This window comes from Ictalurus punctatus, chromosome 3, assembly GCF_001660625.3.
Source record: "Ictalurus punctatus breed USDA103 chromosome 3, Coco_2.0, whole genome shotgun sequence".
Taxonomy (NCBI): domain Eukaryota; kingdom Metazoa; phylum Chordata; class Actinopteri; order Siluriformes; family Ictaluridae; genus Ictalurus; species Ictalurus punctatus.
The window spans coordinates 11,536,873-11,560,827 of NC_030418.2; the positions used below are offsets into that span (position 1 = coordinate 11,536,873).

Below are 23,955 nucleotides of genomic sequence, written 5' to 3' on the forward strand. Positions count from 1 at the left end.
ACCCAAATCAAGTATTTGGTACATTCTTAAAAAGAAGGAATGCACTGGTGAGTTTATTAACACCAAAAAGCCTGGAAGACCACAGCAAACAAGTGTGGTAGATGACAGAAAAATTATTTCACACCAGTTGGTCAGATCAAGAACACCCTCCAGGAGGTAGGCATATTTTTGTGAAAGTCAGCAATCAAGACTTCACCAGAGTAAATACAGAGGGTTTACTGCAAGCTGTAAACCATTGGTAAGCCTCAAAAACTGGAAGACCAGTATACAATTTGGAAAAACGAACATATAGTTCTGGAACAATATCCTATGGACAATATCCTATTGAGACAAAGATCAACTTGTGCCAGAATGGTGGGAAGCGAAGTGTATGGAGAGGGGAAGGAACTGCTTATAATCCAAAGCATACCACCTCATCTTATGACCGACAAAAGCAGCAGAATGAATTCTGGTGTGTATACATAGCACTATATTATCTGCTCAGATTCAGCCAAATCGTTCAAAACTCTTTGGATGTTGCTTCAAACTACAAATGGATAATGAACCGAAGCATACGCCGAAAGCAAGCCAATATTTTATTTTATTTTTTTATTTTTTTAAAGAAGAAGCGTTTGTCACCCATACTTTACAGTACAGTGAAATTCTTTTCTTCGCATAACCCAGCTTGTTAGGAACCTGGGCTGAGAGTGGGTGAAATGCGCTGAAAGTCACTTTAGCTCATATTCATTATGTGATTTCAACTGCAATAGACTGTGATAGACAAGTCAAATAACAATAACTCTGTCGATGCCCAAATATTTGTCAACTTGACTGTATTCCACCAATTTACCATTTGGTAACATATAGTAAGCCTCAACTGCAATATTTAAATAAAATTTTTATTTTATTTTTTATTTTATTTTAAAGTATTCCTTCGTGATACGAACAGCTTGTCACTAATCAAATACTACACATTTTTTCTAATGAATATTTGAAGGCAGTTTTAAGTTTTTATTGACATCCAGTAACAGTACTACGCATGCAGCATCTTCCAAAAATTGGAACTGGAGGTGGGGTGTGGGTGAGATGGAAAATACCAAACAATAAACATATAAATGCCCGTTTCTGACCTGCCAACCTTTACACATTTTATGTGGGAGGAAAATCTGTCAGAAACAGCACTTTCCTTTTTTCCCTGAATAAAAATGGCAGATGGACCAATTAACATATGAATCTGGAATGACTGACAGCTGCACAGGTGTTTTGAGTTATTGAGCTTGAAAGATCCACTGACACTCTTGCTTTCTGCAACAGTAAATAATTCATTACCATGTTTGTTTTTTTGTTTTTTTTTAGTTCAGTAATGTTAACATCAGTTAAGTGTATACATCAAAAACTGGGAAGTGGGGCTTATGGGGAAAAAAAGTTTGAATACATCTGCTTTAGGTAATTGGGCTGAAAGACATAATGACACTGAGTTGTATTTAAATAAAAGTGCTTCATGAGACAGCTGCTTTAATACTTTATTTCACAAAGGATTAGCGCTCCATATTTGGGTGATTTTGGTAATAGGTAGGATTAATGTAAGCAACTACTAGCTTGCTGTAGCAAATCAATTTATTATTTAATAATTATTATTATTTATGTTGTGTCCACCAAAAAGACAAAGATGATTTTCTTTTATTCAGTCCATACAGGATTTTGCTGAATTTTTTCATAAATAATTTTTTTTACATGCTTGATTTTGCTGCGGCTTTCTTCAAAATTTGTGATGCAACTTGCAGAGTTTTTTGTAACCCCCCCCCCCCCGAAAACAACCTGAATTGGCGAAATTTGAAATTGCACTATTCAAATAGTTTGGCACGGTCCTTGAGTGATGCTTGTTGGTAAATGATAGCTTTAGCTGTGCTCATTTTCGACCTGCGTGAATCAAAGAGGGCTTTGGCTGAATGCACGTTGTGATGAAGTCACATGACATGTCTTGGCCCAATATTGCGGCAACTTTGAATATTGTGAAGGTTGTTTGGTTTTTCCGTTAATTTTGCAATCACAAACTGTTTATTTGCGGCAGTGTCTTAAATGTGTTACTTTTGAAATGTACAGGTTAATCAGATGATCCAGATTTTCTGAACTGGTGACTAGTCAACTCTGAAGTGTTGTGTTTTTATGCATATTTTCCAATGTAGATCCTGGGTTTCTACACATTTTTCTTCTATACATCATGCAGTGATGAGCGTTCATCGTTCAGTGACGAGCGCTCATTCACTCATTGTCAACCTGAACACACTGTTAATGCAGTATCATATGTGTTATACAGTATATTACACAAACATGATTCATAACCATGTCATTATAAGACATATCAATCAGTTTTGTTAAAATGCATATTTTATTCTAATGGAAATGCCTTCCAGTAGTGCACTTCCTGAACGTGTTCCCCCTTATGACTGGCCTACATACAGAATATGTCCACATTCTCATTTTCCTCATCCTCTGCTTTACACTTTGTTCCTAGTGTGGCCTATCAATCTTTTTTTTCCCTACATACATAACTCTAAGAACCCATAATGAGTAGAACTATAACTAGCCCCATGTGCTGAATATTTTATGTCTTTTCATGTTTGAAAATAGCTTAGTGGTCCTTAAAGCAGAGGACGAGACAAAGAATAATCTGCCAGAGTCTTGCACATGAAAATGGACGTTCTTAAATATTTTAGGACCTCATCAGTAAATTAGACAAGAGGGCATGCAAATACTAAAAAAAAAGAGAAGGAGGGCGAGGATATCGTGCAAGATGAATGAAAGAATGAAGATGAATCTCTAATGCACTGGGTGTATAAATAGACTTCGACATCTGACGTGTAACGACTTCCTCTCATTACTATAATTGAGTTCATAATTGAGTGACCCTTCCTTTCTTTGATCCAAAGTGACCTCCTTGAAGGGGATTCACAAAATCTAAAATTTGAGCGAAGAAAACAAAAAAAAAAATTAAATGTCGGAGCAGAATTTGTTTTAATCAGGTTTGGAGGCACATATTAAACATTACGTCCACAGTTACCCTCCATTTAATCTTCAGCGCATGATGGTCTGTTTTTCCCTTTAATAATTATTTAGATTGTTATTCCATTTACATATTTATCTTTAGATATTAGATCAACTCACTTTAGCCTGTCGGCATGGGAACGTTTAGATAGTAGGGACGTGCCTTCAGTCTCGTTTTAAGACTTGAAAATCTGTAAGAGCTGATGGAGGGATGGATATTCAGCTAACTGTTAGGAGAGGGGAAATATTTTGTGTTTTTGTTTGACAGACTTAATGTTAAGATGGAAGGGACAGAAACGTTAAATGCACAGCAGAAGTTTTACTGAGTATTCCTTGAGCCCAACTGCAGCAGCATGTCATTGTTAAACTTCACGCTTTGTCAAAGTCATACCTACCAAATTTCATAGGCTTAATGAAGTTTGTGATCACAGTGGTAATGCATGTTTTATATAAATCTATCAGTACAGATATTTGCATGTTATAGCCTATTTACTAAACCAGGGAATGAATCGTATGTGATGCTCCATATGAGAGCAGTGACCGGTATAAACTGTTAATGCGTTGCGGAGTTGTTGAGACGTGCTGCTCGCAGTGTCACTTCTGGTGTAAAATAGGCTTAATCTGCAAACCTGATGTACCCGGTTAGTGTCCGCTGAAATTAAATGAGTATACCAAATGTTATTTCAAAATATATCATCTCTTATCCCACAAGCTTCATATCTAACCACACGCATGAGAATTTAAAAAAAAAAAAAAATTTGGTCCATTCACAAGACTTCAGTCCTGACGCATACCTCAAAACTCTCTGCATCAAAATGTTGCCTGAGACGGAGTTTCTTTTTCATATTTCTCACTGACTTAGCGTGGACTACGGGCATCACGAATAGCCGAACAGTTATTTCAGTATTCGAATACTTTTGCCCCAAAATGGCTAAAAAGGTATTCGAGTAACTATTCAAATAATTGAACCTGACATTGCAAGTTTGCTTTATTTGACTGGATAATTGACAGTATTTTACTTGTGTTTCCCAACAAACGGAAAACGAAGGGTCACTCGTCTTTAATTGTTCCAAACGTGGCCTGTTTTTCTATTAGTTCTAACATGAAGCTGTGCTGTGTAAATATTCACATGTATTTGAGATACCAAAGGGTGTCCCTGCACTCAAATACACCGTTAATCAAAATACTGAATAATCCCGTTCATGTTAATGACTCAGGCACATTTCAAACACAACATCTGTTTAGCTCTATGGTTTTGTTACTGTAAAATCCCTGTCCACATGCTTGCTTGCTCATGAGCACATATTCGCTCGGTGTGCACAAATTGTCCTTCTTCTTTCCTGGGTTTCACTGGAGAGAGATAGTGTTTCTGTTATTCTAGTTCTTTCAAATGTTCTTTGTTTGTTTCCCCATTACACTTATGTGCAATGTCTCCTTTATTTAAATCTCACTGTGTAAAGCTTTCAGTCAGGTAGCGACACCTTGTATGATTATTTTCTTCTTCCTGTAAAAAAAAAAAATGACCTTATGAAGGAGGAATCTCTCTCTCTCTCTCTCTCTCTATATATATATATATATATATAATAAAATAAAAAAAGACTGTTATACTCAACTCATTTTTTCTTCTTGATTTGTAAACTGATGTGTATATTTTAAAACAAATAAACCTATTTTAAATCTAAAATTAGATTCTTTTGGTGGAGTCTTTACAATAATTTACAATGATCTTGTCTCTGGAAGTGATGTGTCTGTGTCAGATGTAATACCCGATACACGTGCAGTCTGCTTGGGGTAGAAATTCTATTAAACTATTACTACAGACTGTCTCAAAAGTCTCCACCTATAGGGGACTATGCATTTCAGCACCATGTGCGTTGTTCCTTCATCAGTGGATGTTGGTGGACGTGCACTTCTCAGCTGCTCCGTGACACTGCCAGTCTTTTTGAACTTGTTAATAGCAGTGGCAGCAGTGGCGTGCGTGCGTGTGTGTGTGATGTGCTTGTCATATTTGTTTCATGTTCAAGTCCAGCGCAACCTTGCGACATCCATGAGAATGATTTCTATACCTTTGTCAAAAACATTCGTAAAGGCTAACTGAAAAAATATATATGTATTATAAACTAAATATAGAAAATCTCAGACATTTTCCTAAAACGTGTCAATTTCCCCTATGTATGGAGACTTTTGGGACACGTTGTATAATGTATTTATTTATCAAATGAGCAGTCTTTCTTTTCTCTCTTTTTTTTTTCTTTTTTTAAATCAAATGACTTTAATTATAAAAATTTCTTATGTCACAACTTTCAACATTTAGAGAAGCTTTTATTAAAACTGGTAGGCTCTACCTGATGGAACAGTTTATAATAGTTTTTTGAGGTGAGGAATACAAAGGAGCTGATTACAATTCCACATAGCTTCATTTATTTACAGCCCAGATTAAATTTCCATGACTACAGCACTGCTGCATTGCGAAGCCGTTCTCAGACTAAGTGGTAGGACAGGGTACTAATTAAGTTAACTTTCCATTTCAGCAGTCGATCCAAAGCTATCGTGGCTGAAGGATGTGGTGAGCGTGAGAGCTTTCCCAGCATTTTACATGTAGCACCTACAGAAAGAAACTCTGTCTTCCTAATTATTCTAAAATCTCTCTTTGGATTTTATTGTTTAGCTGGTGTGTGAGTCCTTCAGTGCACTTTGCATGTTCATTGTTTGGATTAGAACTTTAGTACTGTGTGGCATAAGAGTCAAAATGGTACTTCATCATTTTAACATAGGCCTCCTGGCAGAGGGGGATTAGTGGGTAGAGGATTCATGGCACTATTACACACTGGAAAAAATTGCCTTCCACTTGTCTTGGTCACTTAGCAGCTCAGGAGATTGATCATAGGCCTCTCATTTATTATAGAAAACGCTCGTTTGGCAGCTGCTTGGCTGAAAGGCCGGGGTGGCAGTAGGGAGGGAGTTTCTCCTGCGGTGGTGTCTGCTTCTATCTCTGATCCTTGTCCTTAGGGAACTGCTTAATCAAACTGCAGCAGCAGAACACAAAAGCTAGTGTATTGCAATATGGAGATGTATGTGGTTGTGGGGAAGAAAAATCCAATGCACATTCTCTCTCTGTATTTTTTATTGATAGTTTATTTTGATAAACAGTTGAACAGCCCTGAACACTACTCAAAGTAAAGGCTTGTGTTTTGTCTATTCAGCTGATGTGCTGAGGATTAGAGTGAAGGAGGATTTTGTCTGTTTATACGGGAAATAAACTGCAGCGCTCTAGCTGTTGGGGTAACATATGTTGGTGTCAGGTTAGTTGGTGGAAACGTATGGCAAGTTCATGTAATGAGGAGGAATTTGGAATGGGGAAAACTTCCCGTTATTATGGGTTGAAAGGGTCATGTGTGTCTTACTGATCGTGCATGATTTTTCTTTTTCTTTGTGTCCGCAGCACTTTTCAAAAGACTTGTCTGTGTCCACTAGCTCCCCGTGTGCATGATGTGGCCACACAGCCTGGGTGTTGTCTCTTGGCAATTGGACCTGCGTTAATTACGGATACCTGATGTCATGGGTGTAAATCGCATGCAGTCTTTAAATAGCACAGAGTACCCACGATTCAGGAAACCTTTCGGCTGAAGCGTCTTTGTGAACTCAATGCAAGTCCAGTCCTGCAACCCTTAACGACTCATTTATGAATAAAACATATATTTAGTGCATAGCAAATGAATTGGCAAATCCACACATCAATTATTTTCCTTGTTTAAGCCTCCTAACCTTAACTTTAATAAATAAAACTTCCAGTTAACACTACAGTTTAAAAGGATATATATAAGAGAGAGAGAGAGAGAGAGAGAGGGGGAGGGAGAGGGGGGGACAAGGCAGGACACGAAGGCTTTAAGTGGCTTGCAATTTCCTGAACAATATAAACAACATTGTCTGCTTTACAAGTGAGCTGGAAAGTCATCATAATTCGCTGAAATATCCCATTCATCTGGGGAATTTCATCATTTTGGATGGTTTTAAAAGCACTGTGGGTTTGGTGTGAACGCTAGAGATGCTTTGAGTCTACACCATGCTGAACTTTAATAAAATAAATTAATAAAAGTAATTTTATTTCAGTTTCACTCACGGAGGGTGGATTGCTGTGTTTGAAGTAATGCCCGAAGCTGATCAGCTGAGGTTTTAAAGGTCAAACTGGTACAAGATCAAAATGCTGACTTCCCGGGGGGGGGGGGAACTGGACACAGTTATGAAAAGGACACAGCACTTAAAAAGATGTAAATAGATTTATTCAGGCCATCACAACAACCCTACTTAGCTGATCTAATCAAGAGTACACAGTTGCTTATAAATAGATTGTACATCAGGCAAATAAATAATTCACTATAGAGTATAAGTCACTTGGTGGTCGAGGTTTTTTTTTTTTGTGCCGGCTTTGAACAGTCTACCACTAAATGCTACACGTCATGCTTTGCGAGTGGCTGCACGCTAACACGTGGGCTGACTGTAGCGGCGTGCAGTGCAAACCTAAAACCAAAGGCAGCTCCAGTTATCACAAGTCAGTCTCTCCCAAAAAGCTCTCACCCAGTCCTGATGACATCAGGACCATCTGGGAGTTGGGGTCTGGAAGGGTCAGAGACATCGCATAAACATTTGAAAACTGCATTTCTAAAGAAGACAGGAAAAGGACAAACTCCAGTTCTCTAGTACTGTTTCTCTTCCTACTGATTTTTATACGGAGTACGTGGAGTTAAGTGCTACGTTTTTAACCATATACTGTTTAAAAAATAATAATAAAATAATTTATACTGATGCAGCTTTCTAGCTAATCAGGGGTCTCAGACTCAGGTTCTGGAGAGCCAACCACCTGCAGAGATTAGATCAGTTTACTCTCTAACACACTGAATTCAACTTGAACGCTGAACAGTTGCTTAGTTATCATAATTTTGTGTGCGCATATTTTGGGGTATTTTTGGAAATCTAATAGCAAAAGACGATAATTAGCAGTGTATTAATGAACTTTTTAATTTTGCATCTATAAACCAGGGCCTTGTTTTTTATTACTGAGTTATCGGAACTGGACTGTTGTTGAATTGACATGATCCCGTACTTTTAAAACAAGTTTGTAAGATCAAACCGGCTGAGGAGCAACCCTTTGCAATGTACAAAGAACATTCATTTCAAAGAGTCGTATACGTTAATTTATATTAATGTGGCCATGAGATCCAACTAGATAACATCAAGATAACGTAATTGTACAACGTTTATGTACAATGATACTTTCTGTAATATTTTTTTTAAGTTCATGTTTTGACAAATCACCTACTTATTAGTTTAAGTTATAAGAGTTCTTGGGTTTCTGCAAAAGATTTTTAGTAATTACTGTAAGCAGAGTGTACAGTATATTGCACATATATTTTGGATGTCTACTTAAACACACTTTCTCCAAATTAACCAAAATATAGGTACAATTATATTAATTCAAGAACTTCCAAACAGCACACTGAGAGCACAAATAGTAAATAAAGTACATCAGGTGCATGCGTTATGACTTTGTAACCCTGATTTTGTATCTGGTTTCCACATTAAACTAAATAATGTATATGAACATTGTGTATATGGGGAAAAAATATTGTATTTTATTGTCTGCTCCAGGGCTCTGTAAATCATGTTTGTGACTCTCAATATATAACTCCAATATATAACTCCAGTGTTGAAGATTTAGTCTAGTTGTAATAACCAAGATTAGTAAATTCGACATTCTTATATGCCCCGGCTCTGCTCACACTCATTAATGCATTAACTGGTGCATGCTGACAGTGCATTATGGGAATACAAATGGTCCCATGGACTACACTGGATGAACTTTTAAAAATAAGTACTATGAAGAAGTCGTGTTGTAAATGATTCTATGTAATCTAATGTTTGGGTACTTACTGTAAAAGGGCAGGCGGTGTATTAAGTACACTAGCTACAAATATACAACAGCTAGTTCTGGTTCGTTAATTTGATTGGTCAAGCAGCTTTTCAAGAGTGCTTATATTTCCTAAAACCGCACGGGGACGTTTCACCGTGTGTATCGTGCCACTCGTCTGTCGCCACATGAAATTCTATTTACTAGTTTGAAACTGTTACTATACGGTACTGTTCGTGACATCATCAGCAGACATTGAAATTCAGGAATATAACTTTTTGGTTTAAAATAAGAAAACTCTTCAGTTGAAGATGAAAGGGAAAGGAGGAACACTAATTTTGCCGGGAGCTCCAATTTAGCCGGAAACACCTTTAACGGCAATGTACAAATCAACATGAGCTAGCAAGCCGACATGCTGTAAAGCGAGTGTGGCTTGTTCAGGATCTATTTCCACTAATGGAGCAAAAATCAACAGAACATTTGGCCATGTTGTTTCTGAAATGTCAGTTACTCAGTATAATTATTTTGTTTATAGAACTGCTGTATAAAAGCAATATCGCACTCACAGTCGTGCAGTTTATACTGAGTATCGGCACAGCTGTGATTAGCTATGGAAATCACAACCACGCCAGTATTCAGGTATTAAGAGAGGTAGAATGCTAAGCTCTGCAGTGCCGTGGGCCTTCAGAACACCCCTGCTATCTAAATAAAGCATACAATTTGTCCTTATATTGCACATGAAATGCTACAGATACCCCTGTATTACTCTAAACACACCAACACTCCTGCTGTTCATAGTGCTGATGACTCCTGGAAAGTTCCACACACAAGGAGAAAGAGGAATAATGAGAGAGTTTAGCTCAGTTGGAAGGAAAGACAGCGTGGGAGAGTGGATCAGCCCTTACTGCTGTGGGGAAGCCAGGCAGGTTTCTCTCGCATGGTGACTGAGCTGCCGTGGGCCTCTGCATCCCTATCCTCATCCTCCTCGCCCTCAGACAGGAGGTCGGAGATTTGCTGCTGCAGCTCAGGGCTGATGGCGTTCTCAGCCAGCACCAGCACACGCAGACAGGTCGGGTAGTTTTCCACCATGTCCAGGAAGACCTGGTGCAGTGGTAACAGAACAGTCACTGACATGTGCACAAGCTCTTTAACTGTTTCAGCCTGTGTTCTGTCCTATCCGCTATATGAAAGTATATACTGGAGCTAATGGTGCAGACATTGAATAGAATAGACACTGGTATTTATGTCATAGGATGGGTGATGAGGGAGATGAGAGGGGATGAGGCATTGCAGTGAGTATAAGAGGTGATCTGCAGTCAGCATTAAGCCATTTTATATTGTGGTCTATGTTATTATCCTATATGTTTGTTTTGTTCTTAGCTTTCAAACTCTAAACAAACTCTAGTTCAGGGAAACGTTCTGGTCCAACAAGTGCACAAATTAATACAGATACCACTGACTCATCTGATGGTTAATTTGTTTTTGGCTAGTCTTGTTTACTACCTGTGAAATACTGTGAAACACTGACCCTGATTGAAGTGAAAGTACAGACTCGAGTGATTAAGGGCAGATAGAATATTTGAGATCAGTCAGTCTCCAACTCCTAATTGACATTTGGTGACCATTTCTTTGGGCATGTGAAGGCCCCACAAACATTGTGGGCCATCTTTAATTCTGGTGTTTTAGCCCATACGCTCTGTTTAGGAAGCCCCCCTGCATCACACACACACACACACACACACACACACACACACACACACACACACACACACACACACACAAAGGCTTAAAGATGGCAGAACTGAGACCCATTTGGCAGCTGGATTAGAGGGCACGATGTTGCCCTCTAGTGGAGTTTAGTAGTACTTAGCCCAAGCACCCTTAGAATTTTACATTTGCCTTATAGCAGGGGTGTCTAATCTTATTTGGAAAGGGCCAGTGTGGGTGCAGGTATTCATTTTAACCAAACAGAAGCCTTACCGGAGTCTGTTGAAAGCCTAGATCCACTGATTAAACAGGTGGACTCAGGTGTGGCTCCTGCTTGATTAGAATGAAAACCTGCACCCATACCAGCCCTTTGCAGATACAACTGCATTATAGTAAAGTGCATTATATCAGTCGCATGCTTGTATAACACAAATCTTCTGGAAGTCTTCACACATTTCTGCATTTACCCATAATTCCCACGAACACCATCAATGACACCCTCCTGTGGCCAAAGATGGTTCATTTCATTAGTTTCATTTCTGTTTCATAAGCTACCTGTACCAGCTACTGTATGAGCCATATTCTTTTGTCAGTTAAAGGTTCTCACTGTCTAGAGAAGCAACCGTGTTTGGAAACTAATCTATGTCATAAAGAGACAGTGTCAGTACATGCATCAAATGCTTTGAATCATTAAAACAATATAATCTTCTTGTCTGAATATCAATTAAATGGACTGAAAATGTAAAAGTCATACAGTATGTGCACAGCTCACTGGCAGCCATTTACACAATTTCAGACTTTAGGTGCCTCGCATGATTGTGCACTATTCTACGGCATTTGGTAGTATAAATAGTGAGCAATGTGTTCACGCTGAAATTTCCAACAAGAAGAAGTGCACTTCAAGCACCTGGATGATACACTTATTCAACTGAAAAAGAAGAGTGTGGAATGTTGGACACTTCATGCACTCAACTGTCTCAGCTTTGCTTACGTAGCAGAAAAGGGGCAGGGTGCTGACACTGGCTCAAATGAGCTCAGAATCAAAATAAAGGTAACATTGACAAAGAGTAAAATTAAGAAATTCAATTTTGTTGACTCTGGGTATCCTGCTACAGCTACCAGTGTCACATTACGTGCGTTTCACATCATTTGCCATTTGACTGTGTAACGACTTGTGCTTCCAAAAAACAGCTAGTATGCCATTTGAGACGATACACTATATGGTGGAGTGCATAGGGTATAATATCATTTGGGACACAGCTTTTGGCCTTTTTTTTGGCCTTCTTGTTACGCTCAGTGTTTCTGCCATCAAAAATGAACTCGTATCTGTCGTCAGTTGCCATTTTAGGGAAAGAGATCGTCCAAGAGGGAGGTGTTTCACATAGCAGTATCTAATGTGCACATTTATAAGGTACATCAAGATGCCCAGATAAACACTATGCACAACTATAGTACAATGTGTGCTTCATTTAAATGAAAAAGCATCTTTGAACTTACATATCCCAATTTTGGAGGGAAAAATGTGTGTGAAACATGTCAGTTCTTGGCTATAATTAGTACTGAGGACACCAAGGTCCAGACCTCAGTAGTTTTGAAACTTTCTCAACTGACCATACTTAACAGCCCATTATGTTCAGCACTCAGAAGTCACTGTGGTACCTGACCTGGACGACTTCTTGAGAGACATGTGATGCACATCTGATATGATATGTTAACATACTTTGTCATGTAGGGTTAGACGCAGGGCTACAAGGCATTTTTAATGTATGCTCTTTCAATAATCGCTAAGGAGAACTGTGATGATTACGATATCTTTACAATGGGGCTAATGATGTGCCTGTTGTTCAGGCGGAACAGCGGAAGGATTTCTTCTCTCTCTTTCGCTCAGCTTTTATTCTACAGACAAAATATCCGCTTCTGTTTGAGAAATGAGGTTGGCAACTGCCAAGAAATTCTCCAGCAAGGCAGATAGAGCTTTGCTGAAGAATGGAAAGTGTGAGATGACAATGCATGTCAAATTAAAAGAGCTGCAAGATTTAAGATAAGAGGCTGTTGATTATCTCGTAGCAGGCTGTGGTCATCATATTTAAGGTGTAAATAGTGTAATCATTATAATAATCTAATATGAAACAAGGAAAAAGAACAATTTTGGGAGAATTCACATTTTTCCATGTAAGATCATTTTTAACTCTGCTACAGAAGCAAGAAAGAAATGGAGGAGGACTGTAAACCAAAATATACAACTCAATAAAAAATGATAGTCTGACTGGATTAACAGACGTTTATGGAAGAACAGAAGTATAACATGACAGGTTAGAGATTAGCAGTTGATGTTGTACACATTCATTGTAGTATATTAAATGGGTCATGTTTCTAAATTCTATCAAATTTTGATTCTGGTTACACACTGTCAGTGTTTATTCCTGAGGATACTGTAGCATTCTCGAATGAATTGTTTACCTGTGCTGACTGATTTGTGAGCCCTGTTCCCTCCAAGTCTAAAACCTCCAGTGTCCTGCTGGATGCCACAGCAACGGCCAGCATTCCAGCAATCTGGTCCCCTAAGAAGTATGTTTTTAAAAAGAGCTGAGACAGAGAGAAATGTGTTGTGCTTTGGAGGTCTTAAAACTGCAACCACTGCATTGCTGCAGCAGTTTGGACATTAAGATGGTAGTTTCACTCTGTGGAAAGTGATAATCAACAATACACTCGGAAACTAAAACAAGGACACGGGGTCATTAATGTGTAGCACCCTGCTGCTTTTTCCCCCCTCTGTGCTCATCACAACCTGGATGAAGTACGTAAGTGTGGGCCAAGTATTGAGGAGACTGGCTTGAAAATTTCTAGACGAGATAACTATTAAAACATCGATTTTGTTCAACATTTAACAGCAATATAGTAATGAACGTGAACACAAATAACAGGAAGATGTTAAATAAATATTTCTGTTTATACATGATTAACAGAACAGTTCTGTATCTCTAATGTGATCAATATTGAGCCAGAAAGATTGAGATTGGTCGAAAGCAGGCGACAAAACAGCCTTACATACAGAAAGTAAAACAGGATTACTCAGTGCCAGGCGTTGCAGTTTCAGAGCCGTTTACAAAATGATGCATCAACGTAAGATCACAGAGCATCGTCATAACGTGAAATTCAACATACTAAGTTGAATAAGTAAAGCTGGATGCATTTTAATGTTAAAACTGGCGGCTCCCATGTGACGCAACAGAAAAGAGTTTGTCCTATCGTTGGGACATTGCGAGGTCAAATTCTGATGAAGACATCAGTGGTTGGGAGTCCAAGAGAGCGAAATCGGTAGTGCTCTCTGAGTGGGAGGAATCTCATACTCTGTCTCCCCAGTCAGTTACAAGGAAACTAGCTAGTCGCTAAATGTGGGCGTTTGTGAGCTCATGTTCGCAGAACAGGGCAGATAGCTTCTTTCTTACCATAAATGCTTAAAATAAGCAAAATTGTCAGCCAATAGAACGAGACTATTTCAAGCTTGAGATTAGTAAACATAAATGTCTAGAAATACACTACCCAGTGGTGGAAATAAGTGTTGAACGCATCAACATATTTTTCAGTAAATATATTTCCAATGAGGCTATTCACATGAAATTTTCACCAGACATCAGTATTAACTCAGGAAGTCATTAAAGTCCATATTATAAGTTATGTGTAATAAAGTGGAGTAACACAGGAAAAAAGTATTGAACACGCTAAGAAAAAGCAGTTCTCCAAGACAAGGTAAGGTAAGGAACCAGCTGAAATCTATAAGTAGTTAGAAAGTAATTATACCTCCTATCTGTGCAAATTAATATCAGCTGGTTTAGTAAATTGATGGTCCATAAAAAGGCTTTTCGTTACCAAGGTGTCGCACAAGAAACATCTCATGATGAGTAAAAGCAAAGAGCTCTCCCAAGACCTTCTCAAACTTATTGTTGTGAAACATATTGATGAAATCGGATACAGACGTATTTCACAACTTCTGAATCTTCCAGTAAGCACCATTGGGGCCATTATCTGCAAGTGGAAGCAACATCACTCTGTCATCAACCGGCCACGCACAGGAGCTCCTCGCAAGATTTCTGAGCAGGGAGTCAGAAGAATAGTCAGAAGAGAAGCCCAAGAGCCAAGGACCACTCAGAAAGAGCTCCAGAAACACTTGGAGGCAGCAGGTACCATAGTCACAAAGAAAACAATAGGCACTGCACTCCACTGCTCACGCTCACCCCGCAAGACTCCATTACTAAAGAAAAGGCATGTTGAAGCTTGTTTAAAGTTTGATACAACTCATTTGGACAAGCCTATGAAATACTGGGAGAGTGTAGTCTGGTCAGACGAGAGCAGAATTTTACTTTTTGGCTGTTATACTACACACCATGTTTGTAGAAGAAATGGCACTGCACTTCACCCAAAAAATACTATACCAACAGTGAAATTTGGAGGTGGAAGCATCATAGTGTGGGGCTGTATTTCATCGTATGGTACTGGCAGACTTCATATAATTTAAGGAACGATGAATGGAGCCCTTTACCGGGAGAATCTTGAGAAGAATCTGCTGCCATCCACCAGGATGATGATGATGAGACATGAGTGGACCTTCGATCCAAAGTATACAGCCAAGGAAACTCTCAATTGGTTTCAGAGAAAAAAAAAAGTCAAGTCACCTGACTTGAATCCAATTGAACAAGATTGAAAGACAATAAGTTTAGAAGAATGGATCACAATTACACCTGAATACTGCGGCCCATTAATTTCTTAATACAGGAAGCGTCTTGAAACTGTCATTACAAACAACGGCTTCTCCACTAAGTATTAAATAAATTTTAGTTAGTGTGTTCAATACTTTTTTCCTGTGTCATTCCACTTTATTAAACATAACTTCATTTATGCAGCGTTTGTCGAGTATGTTCAGGAATGCTTACCTAAGGGATTGTAGTCTAGATTAAGGACTCGTAGCTGTGAGCTATGAGCCACGGCGATTGCCAGGCGAGCCCAGCCTTTAGTGGTGATTGCTGGGTTTGCACTTAGTGTCAGCTCTCTGAGACCTGCAGAATGAGAATATAAATCAAAACAACAAATAAGACATTGCAAGCTGACTGTTTATCTAAGAATAAAATGTTACTAGTTTGTAACTTTAATAATGGCAAGCATAATTGTCCATTTTAATCTGACTCTCAATACTCAGTTGTTCTCAAAATGGCTGAAAAGTTCAATGAATTTTATTGTGTTTTTTTTTTTTTCCAAGGTTAATATGAGCTTTTACCAGATTTGGCCCCATCTGGAGGCAACATGCCACAAATCAGCTGAATTGCCTCATCTCCCAACATACAATCTCCCAGGTCCAAGGACACCAGAGAGGGGTGAGTTGACAGCGCCGTGTTCAGAGTGACCAATCCTGCATCTAAAAGAGGGCTTCCATGCAGACTGTGAGGGTGAGAGGAACACAGAGAGGCAGATAGAGGACACGTCATATGGGGAATTAGTCCAATAAAGTCCTGGCATTCTGACATAGTGTCATAACAAGTGATTTTAGTTTTGTATAATACACAGTATGCTTTTAAGTTTCTCTTGTATGCTAATAGAGGTTAAAGAAGTTCATATAAGACCTGATAAAGAACAGACACGTCTCTTCAGGTCTATTTATTGCACATGCTATGAAAAAGGTCCTGTGACTTTGACTGATGCCTAACTGGGGACTGTAAGCTCTGAACACTGTAATTATTGCAGTAAACCAGTGCTGCAGGTTTAGGTATCTTCCTCCTCTGATCTGCCTGTATTGTTACTTTCCATGTTGTTTTACTTGTTGCAAATAAACCATGTATCAAATGACCAAACAAAAAACACAAACTCTACCTACACCTGTCTACATACTTTTTTCTTTTTTTTCACTATTCAGAAAAATTATTGGATTTGCTGCATGTCTGAAGTCTAGGAGTTCATTCATTTATTCATTCTCAGGAAAGGTTCCATCCCAATCAGGGTCCCAGTGGATCTGGGTGGACCAGGCCACACACATTCACACCTATGGGCAATTTAGAGTCACTAATCAGCCTGCCTGCATGATTTTGAACAGTGAGAGGAAACCCAGTGGAAATCCATGCAAACATGAAGAGTATGCAGAAACCTCCACACAATGAGAAACCCAATGAGAGCTCAGTCTCGAACTCGAGCTGTGAGGCAGCAGTGAGTTAATTCAACACTGTTTAATACATCATATATGCCAAAAGTATGTGGACACCTGACCAGGGGCTTTGCTAGACCCTTTTAATAAATTTTCTGTGCCCCAGTAAAATTTTCCTGATAAACTGTCTGATGAGGTTGATTACAATATATACGTCTGAAATTAGAATTTCCTATTTATTGCAATTTATCATTTACACCACTTGAATTATTTAAATCATGAAGGCTGACTTGTAATGCCAGCTGAAGTGAAGCTATCCTGCACATCCCCTTCAATCATACACCCCACCCCTTTCACTGTGCTCCTCCTCCCTTCACTTTCCCCCCCATGGAAACCTCGACTTGCAGTAAGACGATAAATCATAATACGACATTGTAGCTGAGGGGAGGTAACCACCAGGCTAACGCTTATCGCTGTGTTAAGGAGTAGTATGTGGATTTGTATATAGTCTAATTTACTTGGCACAGATTTGATCAGTAACGTTAGCTTGCTAACTGTTAAATTAATGCTTGCTTAGCTCTTCCAATTTGGCATTCTGACACAAACTATGTGATTAAGCCATCACCAGTGAACGCTTTTTGAAGTGATTTGTTCATTTATAGGGCTAGTTAGTTAGTTTACTCTCGAAAATGCTAATCAAACATACTTGCCTGTAGTTTTCAAGTAATCCTGAAGACTTTGGTTAGATGTTTCAGGTGTGTTTGAGTAGAGATGGAGCTAAACTCTGCAGGACAGTGCAGTGGCCCTCCAGGACTGGAATTGTCCATCCCTGGTTTTGAAGCTAATTTCACAGTTTCACTGGCCTCTTCCAGTATATTGTCTGGTATTTGTCTAAACAAATCATAATGAATTTGTTTTTGGGGCTCTAGTGGACTAGGATTGGAGAGGGTGAATTTTAAATGTAATGAAAATGTTTATATTTCTGTTGTTTTTATATACAGGTTATTTCAAAAGTCACTTCTTTTCACTTCTATTATTGCGATGAGATTTCAGGTGCCTGCTTTGTATTTCTAAAAATCATTTCTTCGCTTGTCTTTTTGAACAGATCAGTGTAAATCGCTAGTTTCATGACGATACGATCTAATATAGATTCTTTTAGCCAGCGATTCGATATTTGCAGATACCTCAACGACTGTCACAATGCGGTTTTGATTTGATCGATTTAGGGGCCTGCGATCGATATTAAAATAATGTGGCAATGTCACAATCGGTAACATTTCTATGAATTCACAGAAAATTTATTGAGCTTTTTTTTTACACTATGAAATGCTACATATTTCAGTGTAAATAAGGACCCCTGATTAACTTAAACTTTAACGGACATAACATCCGGGATGTAGCTAGAATTAGAGTGTCTTAAATAAAGGTCCATCTTAAAAAAATTATACCTGCATCAATGTTTACGCATTACATCGGTACATCGGTTCATTGCTTATTTGATCAGCGATCCATAATCGATGGATCATTACACCCCTAAAACCTGTGTGTATTTATTTAGGAATTTTAATAGAAATTAGGTATGGTCAAGCATCAAATAAAACGCAAACTTGCATTGATGGAGTAAGTAAGGTAGTAACGGTTTAAAAATTACCATGGTAAAACAGAGTTCCAAGGTATAAAAATAGGGAGTTTGTTGTCATTGTCATCAACCAAACAGTAACCAGTTTTGATATCTAAAAAAAAAAAAAGTTTACATGGGCAATTTTAGCATAGCCCAGTAAATTACAGTAAATTTAAACGTAAAATTGAACTCAGGAAATGATCAGCAGCATATACTTAGACCTCAAGTTCTAATTTTTACCACAAAATATTTGTGTCAAACAAGTTTTGTAGTAAAGGTCATTTTTGTGTAAATATAATAATTTGTTTAACACAACAAAGTTGAGTTAAAAAAAAATTCAGTACAATCTCGTTCAACACGACCTTTTTTAAACAAAACTGATTCGTTAATTCAACACTGGCAGAGTTTACTTCAGTGGTGTAGATGTTATATTATTACCACAGGAGTTCATTCAATGGGAGGTACAGTGGAAGGTAATACAGTGGGAGGTAATTCAGTACAGTAGGAGTTAATAATTCAACCCTGGGTGTAAATTCAATACAGAAAGAGTTAATTCAGTACAGTAAGAGTTAATTCAGTACTGTAGGAGGTAATTCAGTACATTAAAAGTTAAATCAGTACAGCAGGAGGTAATTCAGTACATTAAGAGTTAATTCAGTACTGTAGGAGGTAATTCAGTACATTAAGAATTAATTCAGTACTGTAGGAGGTAATTCAGTACATTAAGAGTTAATTCAGTACTGTAGGAGTTAATTCAGTACAGTAAGAGTTAATTCGGTACATTAAAAGTTAATTCAGTACTGTAGGAGGTAATTCAGTACATTAAAAGTTAATTCAGTACTGTACGAGTTAATTCAGTACTGTACAGGTTAATTCAGTACATTGTGTGTTAATTCAGTACTGTAAGAGGTAATTCAGTACTGTAAGAGGTAATTCAGTACTGTAAGAGGTAATTCAGTACAGTGTTCTGTGTTCTAATGAATTCAGAATGAACTTTGAGAAAGTTACCAGTTACCTGTACCAGGACACAGTGGTGTTAAAGCTGATTTAAGGTAGAATGAGAAGGAACATATTCTCCACAGTATGTTTTACTCACAATAGTGTCTGTATGGACCTGTTGGCTGTGAGCGCCTCGGCGAGTTGCTCAGCGCGGCCGCCGCTCGATACCACGCCCAGGTTCAGGTTGAGCTGCGCGAGCGAGCGCGACTCGGACACACCGCGGCACACGCGCCCGAAGTCTCGGTCAGACAGCTGACATCCCCGCACCGACAGCAGCCTCACACTGTTCTCCTTCAGACTGTCGCAAATGTCTCGGATTTCTGCTCCGGACAGCGCCTCTCCTGTAATCTGAATTGAACCCGGCAGCATATTGGTGAGGCAGGAAGTCACGGTCGAGTCGACACCATGGTCGGGTCAGGTAACTGAGGTAAGGGCAGCTAACCCCGATAGCAAAAAAAACAAAGAGAGAGAGAAAGAGAGACCACGCCCCCCTACGAAAGAACTAGCGACATCATTCAAATACACACTGAAACAATACGGCGTTGATGCGAACAGGAAAACAGCATGTCGCCTGATGGAAACTAGAAACCCTGAGGATTCGCAGTCATTCCATTAGCATCCCCACAATTACCCTATTTAAAAGGACATGGCTGCTGTCTCCCCAGGCAACAAAGCCTCGTTCTGACCCGTTCAGTTCGTTTGTTTTTTAGGGCTGGATATAAATCCTTGAACAGGTGCAGTATTCTCAGTTTCAGGTTGTCCACTTGTGCGTGAATTGCGGCATCCAGACAAAGCTAATCGTTCCTGGTGTCCGTTGCCATGGACACCACCCGTCCAGTGTCGCCGAGTATTCATGCAATAAAGAACAGCGCAGTATCCGGTCTAATCTCCCGTGATGCTCTGGTGCAGATAATCCAATAATTCTGAGCACTGACTGGACGGGGATTTATGCTAAGAGTCGGCCACAAACCAGGTCTCCACTGAGAGTGTTTCCTAAACTGAGGAAAAGAGCCCAGAGCTACTGCTGTAACAGCTACACACTGTGTACCATGATTAGGGATTACATGCGATTAGTTGGGTCTAGTTTGCTCAGACATAGGAACAGCCTCATACCCTAAGGAAATTCCAGTAGAGAAGACAACGCTTTCTGATGGTTCCAGTCTTACCAGTTAGAAGTCTGGTTAACTTTGGAACAGCCTTCCAAATAGCAGCAATTATATATTTGTAGATACAAGCTGTTTTAATTTCTAGAGAACCTATCAAAGGGTGTCCATTAGTCTAAAAAGTAATTGTGCTTAATTGTGTATGGTTATTTCCCACCTTGCCACCACATCACCTGGTTGGAAGATTCAGGAAACCACCATAGCTAGATGGTAAATGGCGCACTTATATAGCACTTTACACTGTGTCTCATTCACCCACTCACACACCAATGGTAGCAGAGCTGCCATGCAAGGCGTGAACTTGCCATCGGGAGCAACTTGGGGTTCAGTGTCTTGCCCAAGGACACTCCGACATGTGGAGTTCTGCGGGCCGGGAATCGAACTATGATTAGTGGACAACCCGCTCTACTACCTGAGCTACAGCCACCCCAGCTGAAGCTGTAGCCTGGTGTGAAAGATCACTACAGCCCTTCTTATACCCAGAAAGCCCTGTAATCTTATTCTTCTTCCTGCTGAAATATCCAGCATGATCTGACCACAGATCAGATGGAATGCAAGCTGAGCTGATCAAGATGGTAGACCATCTTTGCCAGCTGGTACATTATCTCTCAGCTACCTTGTCACTTGAATTGTTCAAACTGTTTCAGAGTTTCTAATTGTCAGACCAAGCTTGATTGCTCAGCAGGACCCGTGACAAAAGTAACACACATTTGAATAAAGAACATTAGCTAAATAATAAGTATAGATTAAGGTATAAACTTTAAACGAATCAAACTCGTTCCTTTTTTTTTGGCATGTAATTTCTTGTGCAACTCATCTCCAAAACATGACTGCTGATAGTTTAACTAATTGTATCCAGAGTAGATCTGATTACAAAGCCACATATTCCTGTGGAGCTTGGTGAAATATGAGCTCAGGTTCTTGTCAGAAAGACAGGCGGTACATGGCAAGGACTTCTCAGTCCTGAATACAAAAAAGCTTTGTCTTTATCCAACCTCAATAACCCAGACTCTTACACCACAGATGGCAGGGAACATTAAGAAGTGAGGATAGAAGTCATTTCAAATTTCCACTTCCTTTTTTTTTTTTTTAAATTGAAAAAAATGTTAACATTTACATGCGACAAATACTAAGTGCTCATGTTACAGTGAGAGAGATAGAAAATCAGTGGAGAAGTTGACAATTGATAGTATAGAAAAGATGTGACAGAACAAAAATAAAGAAAGATACAAAAAAAGAAGGGAGAGAAAGAAAAAAACATTATGATTCTAGGTGTTAAAGTGTTGATGTGTAGTTTGTATGTATTTAATGAACGGGCACATACTGTAGATGATGGTTCAGGGTGTATGTATCTATGCAGATGTGCGTGCATGCAAGATCATGTATGTGTGGGCAATCATAGGGTAACTGTATGAAATGTATTTAAAAAAAGAAAAGGAAGAAGAAGAAAAAGAAAAATAATAAATACATTTCTAATGGACTGCCCCACACTGCATGGCCCCAGCGGGACAGGCTTCATGAGGAGTATGTCACTAAAAGATGCTGCCAGGCCCAGGGCACGCCCATTATTCCCACCCCCACTGGTTGCCCCCATCCCAGGCAGGCCACCATCTACACGTCACGCTTACCCTATTCTTTTGTTTTTCCCCTTCCTCTTTTCTTCTTTTTCCTTTTCAAGTTCATGTCAGTACTCAATTAGTGTAATGCATTAAAATAAGCGAGTCGTGCAATATGGTATTGGCCAAGGCAGAAGATAAAGAAGGGGGAGGGTATGAGCAACTAGGGCTCCCTCCACAGCTTACAAAGTGGTCACCCATCCCCAATACCCTGGGGGGCCGATCCCACCGCAGGCCATCAGAGATTCAAGGCCAGGCCACTTTCTCTTCTAACAAATTGAATATAACCACTCCTGTTTGACTTAGAAATGCCACAATGGCTACAATCAGTGTTTCAGTGTGAACGTGTTTCAATAACCTTAAACACAATAATAAAACAATAGTCACAGAGAGCAGCAACAATGTCATGCCACTGACTATTTTGTTGGTAAGACAACAACCAGTGAATCTTTATGTACAACAGGACATACAGGTGCATCTAAAAAAAAATTAGAATATCGTGGAAAAATTTTTTCCGTAATTTAATTTTTAAAAAGTGAAACGTTCATATATTCTATATTCTTTACGCAAAGTAAAATATTTCAAGCCTTGTTTTGTTTTAATCTTGATTACGGCTTACAGCTCATGGAAATCAAAAATCCAGTATCTCAAAATATCAGAATAAAGAATTTATAATACAGAAATGTTGCCGTGTCGCATTCCTAATGTCAAGCCACTGATGAACCAGAGACAACGTCAGAAGTATTTTACCTGGGCTAAGGAGAAAAAGAACTGGACAGTTGCTCAGTGGTCCAAAGTCCTCTTTTCAGATCAAAGTAAATTTTGCATTTCATTTGGAAATCAAGGTCCCAGAGTCTGGAGGAAGAGTGGAGAGGCACAGAATCCAAGTTGCTTGAAGTCCAGTGTGAAGTTTCCACAGTCAGTGATGATTTGGTTTGCCATGTCATCTGCTGGTGTTGGTCCACTGTGTTTTCTCAAGTCAAGAGTCAATGCAGCGTCTACCAGGAGCTTTTAGAGCACTTCATGCTTCCATCTGCTAACGAGCTTTATGGAGATGCCACAACTACTAATAACTGGTTTGCTGACCATGATATTACTGCACTTGATTGGCCAGCCAACTCGCCTGACCTGAACCCCATAGAGAATCTATGAGAGACACCAGACCCAACAATACAGACGAGCTGAAGGTCGCTATCAAAGCAACCTGGGCTTCCATCACACCTCAGCAGTGCCACAGGCTGATCGCCTCCATACCACGCCGCATTGATGCAGTAATTCCTGCACAATGAGCCCCGAGCAAGTATTGAGTGTATAAATTAACATACTTTTCAGGTCGACATTTATATATTATAAATTCTTTATTCTAATAGTTTGAGATACTGGATTTTTTATTTACATAAGCTGTAAACCGTAATCAAGATTTATAAAAAAAAAAAAAAAAAAAAAAAAAAAAAAAAAAAAAACTTGAAATATTTCCCTTTATGTGTAATGAATCTAGACTATATGAAAGTTCCTCTTTTTGGATTAAATTACGGGGGGCTACTTTTCCATGATATTCAAATTTTTTTGAGATGCACCTGTATATACTGTCACACCTCATCAGTTTCAGTGATCCCTGAATTGTAAACACAACCATGGAGTTTCTATTGGAAGAAGAATATATGCTTGTAACACTCAGACACTGTACTCTGTAAATTTAAGAATTCTCAGCACGAAAGAACTTGTGTTAATCTTGTTTTAATACATTACTTTTATTCTAAATTTTCTCTGTACAGCAACCCTATAAATAC

At 39.0% G+C, this 23,955-nt stretch overlaps 1 protein-coding gene across 1 annotated transcript; it reads right to left on the reverse strand.

Moving 5' to 3' along the window:
- Positions 1–4,167: 4,167 nt before the first annotated feature.
- lrrc73 (leucine rich repeat containing 73) lies at positions 4,168–23,887 on the reverse strand. Its single transcript, XM_017464140.3, has 6 exons — positions 19,484–23,887; positions 15,909–16,069; positions 15,568–15,690; positions 13,097–13,197; positions 9,835–10,030; positions 4,168–7,638 (listed from the first exon to the last, which is right to left on the reverse strand). Exons 1-6 carry the CDS (start codon positions 19,753–19,755, stop codon positions 7,568–7,570), a joined length of 924 nt encoding a protein of 307 aa, XP_017319629.1. The 5' UTR covers positions 19,756–23,887; the 3' UTR covers positions 4,168–7,567.
- Between the last annotated feature and the right edge of the window lie 68 nt (positions 23,888–23,955).

What these genes read in the sequence shown, in the direction of transcription:
- lrrc73 (XM_017464140.3), bottom strand. Translation starts at nt 19,755, where the DNA reads ATGCTGCCGGGTTCAATTCAGATTACAGGAGAGGCGCTGTCCGGAGCA. An exon ending in AGGTCCATACAGACACTATT is followed by an intron (nt 16,070 to 19,483) that starts GTGAGTAAAACA and finishes TCACCCTCACAG; the next exon opens with TCTGCATGGAAGCCCTCTTT. An exon ending in TCACAAATCAGTCAGCACAG is followed by an intron (nt 10,031 to 13,096) that starts GTAAACAATTCA and finishes CCACTGCACCAG; the next exon opens with GTCTTCCTGGACATGGTGGA.